We start from the raw sequence: 8,906 nt of genomic DNA on the forward strand, positions 1-8,906 counted from the left end.
TCATTTAGCCCAATGTTTTGTCACCACGTGCCACTAAAAAGAGTTTTACTATCGACAGAGACAGCAAAATACTGGTAATTTCTATGTCTAAGATTTACTCAGTATCGTATAATTTAAAGTATTGCAATAACATACTTAATTGTTTTGTTTGCTACTTGTGAACACTGCAGTTTTTCGCTATTTTTCGTTACCGATATATCGTTATAATATTGCATTGTCATTCAAGCATTACAAATTAAACGTGTATACGTAATTTTAGCTCAATCGGTCCAATATATCTACTTCAAAATAATCCACAAAATTCCACCCAAACCAACATAGTTACAACATACGAGTACCTCCAATGTTATATACATACCTACTTGTAGTTACAAATAAGATATAAATGCAAAAACGGCCGACTGTGTAGTTTTAATGATTTATTCGTGGAATTTAGTCGATTGAAACTAAAACTAATTTAGTTGTTAGTCGAACATTCCCACAACTAATTTAATCGCAACTAAATCAATCGCGATTGAATAATGACGATTGATATTTTTAGTCGATTGATTAGTTAACTAAAAAATCAATCGATTGATGCCCATCTCTGGCGCGATAGAGCTAGACTACATTTCGCGGCGTTTCGTTTTCGTTTCGCGTCGTAGAAATGCCTTTGGGCTACGGGGCGCGGGGCCTGGTTACGTTCTAAACAAAAGTTGCCAAAACCTTTATTTCGGGTTTGTTTTCCCAACGGGTCCAACCCAATATGTCGCTTTACTATATTATTAAAAAAAGTTTCAGAACATGACTTACATAACTTTATGTAAAATTCTCAACTTCATTTAAAACCGTCCGTTTATCTTATATTATGTTTATCTACAACGACATAGATAACATTTTTAACGTAGCTTAAAAAGAGAAATATGAGACTCATTTGTATGTATAATAGTTTGTGGTACTAGTATCTGCTTGTTACGTTCCTGCACAATATGTTAGTTTTTATCAGGATAAAGTAATTTAATACCGATATCCTTTTTAATCCAGTCCCTATATCGAGTGCTAATTGCAAGCAAAATGTAAACATAAAGCCAGCTGTTCAGTGCGGAATTTTATCTTAAATCATTTTCAATTAGAAAGTTGGAATGGGAACTAAGAGCTTTGATATTTAATGATAAATAAAACATGAAGGAAATGAAATTGCAATAGAACTGTATACTAATATTAGTCTAATATTGTTTCAATTTGAAAGATACACAGGTACCTTTTGCCAAACCATATACGTATATATGTAGTTAAATAATAATAATAAAATAATACCCTATAGCCTAGTATTTAGTCCATCACTTTCATCCAATAGCCCAGTTCATTTTAGATTTCATTAACTCTTAAATAGTCCTTAACTCCTTACACCCTGGCGGGTGTTGCCTCTGCGTGTGTCCCATAATACGGGCAAGGGCAACATCCGCTCGATGTACCCCTTACATTTCATTAAAGTGTCAAAAGGGCCTCTACGCGTTGGCTTCGGCTCCGCGCACGCCTCCCAAAGGTCCGAAACACCATTCTTCCGTGATGGGAAAGACATAAAATATACAAATAAAATTACAATACATATATATACATTTATATTTATTTAATATTAATTATTATGTGTATGTCCTATATTGTCTTTTAATTTCAATTACTTCGACGAAAAGTAAAAGGACTGTCTGACGCTTCACTATTTGTCTTGTCTGACTGCCTATTTTTTGCAACGTGGAATATCAAATACTTACCGGAATTTCAAGTTCCATGCTCTAGGATCCCTCAGTCTAAATCCGTTCCTGATAATAAAATCTAAGTAGCTAATATTTCCAATCGATTCAGAACTCCATCGAACAGCGGACCTTAGTTCGGCGGGCCCGGCCGGAGATAACGCGGACAGGCCAAAGAGATCCGCCTAAGATACCCCTAACAATTAACAATGCGACATTATACTCCCGTAATTACCGCGGTTCGGCCGATTTGCTCCAGGACTTAAGTTATAGCGTCTTGTTTTGTTTTAATTGACTATGGTTACCGGTTTGGAGTAATGATTTATGTGGGCAGCTATGATACGGCTGTAGTGTGTAAGTATGTGACTTTCTTGTTTTGAGAATTATTAACTCTGCATAAAATTTCTTAATAAATTAAAGATAAACGTTAATTTCATTGATCTGAAGTAGTGATTTGTTCAGTGGTCGATTATGTAAAAGTTAAGACATTTTTATTAGTGAAATTGTATTATTGTAGCACGATTGTTTTATGTAAGTATGTAAAAGAATAATTATGGTTTATATATTTATTTTAATTTAAACATACCAAAATATGAAACTCGCAATATGACACAAATGATGCTTTATTAAACTTCTGTGATTCGCCCTTCGTGATTACACTATACTTTACATGTAGTAGCACGCGAATGTGCTGCCATCGTACACAATTTTAGAGTAACATATTTAACAAAAAAATATCTCGCCTAAATTGGGGGTATTTCATACACGTTTTGTGTGGCGGCCATCGTGCACGTACTTTTCCTTTGTTAGTGAAATAATTGTGTTTTTACTAAGTTTAGTGTAGTGTTTTGTGTTTGCGGATAAAATGGGAAAACGCAAACATCCTGAGGAAGATTACTTGGAAAGAAAAATCCGAAGTCTCGAGAGGAAAAGATTGAAGATTCGTCGCAGGCGCCGTCATCGTAGTTATAGCCCTAGTACGTCCTCATATACAGATAATGAATATGAGTATGCGGACCAAGATATCGGTGAGCCCGATCCCTTGCTAGAGGATTCGCAATATGAAGGTAAGATTTTCAGTTATCTTCGTCTAATCATTTGATAGAATGTGTCCTATGTACATGCCAGCTTTGTTTTATTAAATAGATACATTGTGCAATGAGTATAGTCTGTAAGGCTATTACCGACCCTAATTTATACCTTCAGTTCAATCCGAGAGGTTGATCGCTGTGTAAAAGGGAAGCACATATATTCCTAGAGCATCAGTCCGTGAGGCTATGCCGGAATACTATAGGTAAAATACCTGGTTGCGGCAAATTGTCAATGCTATCAGTCTAGACTACAGTCCGCGAGACTGTAGCACGACTGCCTATGTCTAAGAACATTAAAATTACGTTAATTACAACGGCTTATATGTGTACTATACGTAGGTATATAGATATGTAGATACGTATGTAGATACGTACGTAGTTATAGTATAACATCCAACATCGAGGAAGTAGGCGGTAGAAACACTACCTATTACCCTACCAAATGGGCAATTCACAAAGATCACCGAGCCGCTTATGATGTCTGACCAGTATAAGCGTTGGTCTCTGATTGAAAACATTATGTCTAGAGATAAGGGTCAAAGATAATGGACACTTATTTTTTGTTGCTGAAATTAAAGCAGCATTGTGAAGGGTATTTGACCGTATTGTTACAGAATCCCCATTGACCAACAATACTGTATACGACTTAACCGATGATGAGGTCGGTGCTTCAACGTCGGGTGCGCTGCCTGCTGCTGGCGGGCTGCGATCGGTGGTCATACAGAATAGAAGCGCCGCCGGGCCCCGCGCGGTGGACGCGCCGGCCCCCGCGCCCCCTCCCGCACCCGCCGCCGCCGCCGCGCCGGCGTGCGCGCCCGCGGCCGCGACCACCACGCCGGCTGCGCCCGCTCCCGCGCCTACATCCGCAGCTACCACCACACAGGTGACCGGTGAACAAATTGGTTTACAAGAATCTACGCCGATTGTGACCGCGCTTGATCCCGGTTTATTATGTTTGTTGGGCGATGAGCCCGTAAAAGAAGAAACATTTGGTCCTTGCATTCACGACGATATCTCGACGAGATGGTCCGACATTCTAGTTAATGGTATGAAGGACGATATTAAGAATGATATTTTAAAACGTTACGAAATACCAGAAAATTTAAAATTAGCGCAAGCTCCTATACTCAATCCCGAGATTAAGGTGGCGTGTAATGATAATGTTTTAAAACGGGATAATATTCTAAGTGACAAACAAAAGTTGCTCTCGACTATTATAACAGGAGTTGCCAATACATTGTCGAATATCTTGACAACAGATTCAACTTTAGACAACAACAAACAGGGGATCATAAAGTCACTGAGCGATACAGGTAGACTATTATGTCACTTACATTTTTCAGAGACTCAGAGCAGGCGTAATTTCTTGGTGCCTAGTTTAAATAAGGAGATCAAGGATAATATTAAGGACTTAAAGCGCGATAGTTTGCTTTTTGGTAAAGAATTACAAGAAAGTCTGAAGTCAATAAAAGCAATGACTAAAACCGGAGCAGAATTGAGACCGACTGTCACAAAGCCTAAATGGACGCCCAAGCACCAACAGGCAGGAGCAGGACCGTCGACATCGAGGGCTTTAAACTGGAGGGGGCAGCCGTCGTCGGCGTCGCGGCCGCCGCCTCGCCAGAGTCGCCAGACGCCAGCGAGGACGAGCTACACGCGTGGCGGGCGCAGACCGCCGCCGCCGTCCCGCCGCGCGAGCGACCGCCGAGCGCCGCCGCCGCGGCCGCACACCCGGACCTCGCGCCGCTAGCATCGGATGTTGATACACAACCTCAGGCTGGTAGACTTCAATTTTTTTATAAAGTATGGTTAGGCATTACCAAGGATCCCACCGTATTGTCTTGGGTCCGTGGTGTGCGTATTCCAATATCGGATTGTATATCTCAATCGAATATTCCTGTTAACAAACCCGAGTCGGTTGCACACGAGACGAGTATGAACGAGGAAGTCAAAAAACTTATTAGTGCTGGTGCCATACAAGAATGTGATCCGTGTCAGGATCAATTCTTGTCCAGTATTTTTCTTATTAAAAAGAGTAATGGAAAAAATAGATTCATTCTAAATTTAAAATCATTGAATAAGTTTATATGTACCCCGCACTTCAAACTCGAAGATTATAGGACAGCAATGAGACTTTTATCAAAAAACGCTTACATGTGTTCAATAGATTTGAAAGACGCCTATTTTGCGATAAATATTGATCCTGATTACAGAAAATATTTACGATTTCTTTGGAAAAACAAAACATACGAATTCTTGGTATGTCCATTCGGCCTAAACATTGCTCCGTACATATTCACGAAGTTAATGCGTCCTGTTGTGCAGTTTTTGCGCAATCAAGGTTTTTTATCAGTCGTTTACTTAGACGACTTGTTACTCTTCGGTGACACGTATTCTAACTGCTTACATAACTTTAATGTAACGAAAGACTTGTTAGAATCATTAGGATTTACAATAAATGTTGATAAATCAATAGGTACACCAAGTCGAACGGCAAATTTTCTTGGGTTTAGTTTCAATTCTGCAAATTTGACAATTAATATTCCATGCGAAAAACGAGAGAGGATTAAAGACGAACTTTTATACTTTAAATTTGATAGGATTATTAGTTTCTGTTTGTCCGGCAGTACCATACGGCTGGTTGTATACTAAGAGATTGGAAAGAATCAAATTTCTTTATTTAAGTAAAAATGATGACTATGATCAATACATTAGCATTCCGGGTAGCTTAGATGATGATCTAGATTGGTGGATATATAATATAGAAACATGTAGTAATCCGATCAAGACAGGAAATTATCAATTAGAGATATTTTCTGATGCGTCGCTAACAGGCTGGGGAGCAAGTTGCTCAGATATGACAGCCAGTGGTCAGTGGTCCAGTCATGAGCTTGGGCAACACATTAATTGTCTAGAGTTAACTGCCGCGTTTTTTGGTTTAAAAATATTTGCTAAAGATTACAAAAATTGTGAGATTTTGCTAAGGATAGACAATACCACTGCGATTTCATATATCAATCACATGGGTGGTGTTCGATTCCCACATCTGAGTGAATTAAGCCGACAGATATGGCAATGGTGCGAGGAACGCGATATACATATATTTGCTTCGTACGTTCGTTCAGAAAACAACGATATAGCAGATGCAGAATCACGCCGGAAACATGCAGACATTGAGTGGGAGCTAGCCGACAGTGCCTTTCGGAAAATTTGTAATTTTTTAACACTTTCGAAACCGGGCTCTACGCGACGCTACGACATTTTCGCTACATACGGGGAAACCCATGTAATCGGCTACGCTTCTACGAGCGGTGTACCCGACAGTCGGGTTCTTGGTAGCGAAAGTGTTAACAAAAGTCCAGAGATTGACCTCTTTGCGAGTCGAAAAAACAAAAAATGTACTAGATTTGTTTCGTGGCATCGTGATCCTGACGCGTACAATATCGACGCGTTTACCATATCTTGGTCGTCGTATTTCTTTTACGCCTTTCCACCATTTTGTCTAATACTTAGGATGTTGCAAAAGATAATAACAGATAAAGCGGAGGGCATTGTTGTTGTGCCACTATGGCCTACACAACCCTGGTTTCCTCTTTTTGAGAGATTATTGATTTCTGAACGAATAGAACTCCCACCTAAACCAAATTTATTGTCCTCCCCTTACAGTGTCGAACACAAGCTGCACAGGAGCCTTACCCTGGTTGCCGGAGTGTTGTCCGGGCGGCGTTCATGAGGCAAGGCACTCCTGCAGAAGCGGCAGACATCATGCTAGCGTCACTTACAGAAACCACACTTAAGCAATATAATTGTTATTTAAAGAAATGGTATACATTTTGTAAGGAAAAATGTTATGATATTTTTGATGTCGGCGTAGCAGAAGTATTAGATTATTTCACATTACTTTTTAATCAAGGTTGTCAATTTGGATCAATTAATACTGCGAAAGCAGTTTTGTCATTAATATTGAATAATAATGTTATAAATAATCCAACTGTGAAACGTTTTATGACGGGAGTATACAAACTGCGGTCTCCAAATCCACGATATGATTTTACTTGGGACCCTTCAATCGTTCTTAATAATTTAAGTTGTTGGTATCCAAATGAAAGCCTTTCTTACGAGCATCTTTCTAGGAAGTTAATAACTATTTTGGCATTAGTTACGGCACACCGTGTGCAAACCTTATCGTTAATCAAGCTAAGTAATATTCATAAATGTAATAAGAAATATATTATTAACATTACAGATAAGATTAAGACATCCGCAGTTAATCGCATTCAGCCAAAACTGATTCTGCCTTATTTCGATGAAAATCAGTCAATTTGTCCTGCAAGGACTTTAGAACGTTATTTGGTTGTCTCATCTACCAATCGCCCAAGCGATTGTGATTTTCTTTTACAAGTTTTAAAAAACCATTTAGAAAAGTGTGTTCACAGACCTTGAGTCGATGGATCAAAACCACTTTGCTCGAGAGTGGTATTGATACATCGATCTTCAAATCGCATAGTACGAGACACGCAAGTACGTCAGCAGCCAACCGGCTCGGGGTTAATATAGAACTGATTAAGAAGACCGCCGGTTGGTCAGATAATTCCTTGACGTTCGCTAGGTTCTATAATAGAGATGTTCTGGCGGACTCGTCCGAAGTATTTGCTCGTACAATATTACATGGTAATAATAATTGAAGTGTCTGTTGATTACAGTTAAACTGACGTAAACGTTTGTTTTATTTATATTTTTCAAACATACATGTTTCATTTAATCTGCTATTTCGTGTAACTCTAAACATCTACATGTAAAGTATAGTGTAATCACGAAGGGCGAATCACAGAAGTTTAAGAGGGGGTCGTACGAAATCCTCGAAAAGTGCATTCGGCGTTTAACAAATGCTGCTCACATTTCTAAATTAAATGAAATAAAATAAATGGAGTTATTATCTTAAAGAGTGTGTCTACAACTTTTGACTATTCAGAATCTCTAATTATTAAAGGTATAATAAATAAACCCACGCAAAGTTGACCTAAAATGAGAAAAACGTATGTCGCCGTTTAGTAAACTTTGTTAAAAAAATTCAATACTTTAGTTATAACATTAAGTGATTCTAAAAGCCAGATAAATGGACTAGAAGTTTTGAGGTTTTTTATATTTTTCCTCTCAAAGGCAACAAAGAAATTTTACCTTAAATTTAAACTATCGTAAAATTTCCATACATTCGCCATTGCTGTCAGAATTCTCCTTTCGATTAGATGCCGTGAGCGGCTCGTCGGAGGCAGACGTGTCGCCGGTCGCTCCGCGTTGACAATTAAATTTGACAAATATTTTGACAGAAAATAGTGTACGTACACGAAAAACCATACCAGTGTAAAACTGTGCTCAAAATAAATAGGGTAAATCAAATATGTCAGGTGGAGATCCAATCTCATTTAAAATTTAAAGGTGCATGGCTTGTGCATAAAAAATAAATAAAAATATATCACATTATCAAAGAAAATAACGAACACAACCGAATGAGTATAAATGATTTCATTCTAGTTCGGTTAAATTGAAAAAAGTTTAATGTTTTGTTTTACTCATTGGAATACATTTTCATTACGCTGGTATTAACAATACGTCATTTTAAAAATATATATGACAGTACCTACGTCAAATTTTGTCAACCAAACTTCACAGGTTGTATGTAAACAATTACAATTTAATTTATTCATACATATTCAGATACGTATTAATCGATTCTTACTTAGAATAGAAAAAAGGGGAATGCGAGCGGGTATAGGTATAGTGCTTCTGGTTCAAATTTAATTGTGTATATAAAAAAATGACTCAATTTCATTAAAGATTTACTCTGTGCATACCGCGAACACGTAACCGTAAGTTGAAAATAATAATAATTATAAATCACCTAAATACATCGTTGTTTACAAAGCGCTTGTTTTGAATGGCACTTCTCCACTCAACTAAACCAAATATTCATGGAACACCAGCTGGTGACCAGCATAAATGATTATGAACAGCCGTGCAAAAATATCTGATTTTCTATAGTGGGCCATAACATAAGTATATGACGACATGTTCCCGGCAAAAATTT

At 38.1% G+C, this 8,906-nt stretch overlaps 1 protein-coding gene across 1 annotated transcript; it reads left to right on the forward strand.

The window, feature by feature from the left end:
* Positions 1 to 2,595: 2,595 nt before the first annotated feature.
* Positions 2,596 to 4,574, forward strand: LOC125227444. The gene is made up of 2 exons (XM_048131798.1): positions 2,596 to 2,797; positions 3,436 to 4,574. Exons 1-2 carry the CDS (start codon positions 2,596 to 2,598, stop codon positions 4,569 to 4,571), a joined length of 1,338 nt encoding a protein of 445 aa, XP_047987755.1. The 3' UTR covers positions 4,572 to 4,574.
* The last annotated feature ends 4,332 nt before the right edge of the window (positions 4,575 to 8,906 follow it).

The sequence above is a fragment of the Leguminivora glycinivorella genome, chromosome 1 (assembly GCF_023078275.1).
Source record: "Leguminivora glycinivorella isolate SPB_JAAS2020 chromosome 1, LegGlyc_1.1, whole genome shotgun sequence".
In the NCBI taxonomy this organism is placed as follows: domain Eukaryota; kingdom Metazoa; phylum Arthropoda; class Insecta; order Lepidoptera; family Tortricidae; genus Leguminivora; species Leguminivora glycinivorella.

Bases quoted from the DNA above. Each gene is read 5' to 3' on its own strand.
- LOC125227444 (XM_048131798.1), top strand. From the start codon at position 2,596: ATGGGAAAACGCAAACATCCTGAGGAAGATTACTTGGAAAGAAAAATC. The intron at 2,798-3,435 runs GTAAGATTTTCA...GTATTGTTACAG, and splicing joins AGAGGATTCGCAATATGAAG to AATCCCCATTGACCAACAAT.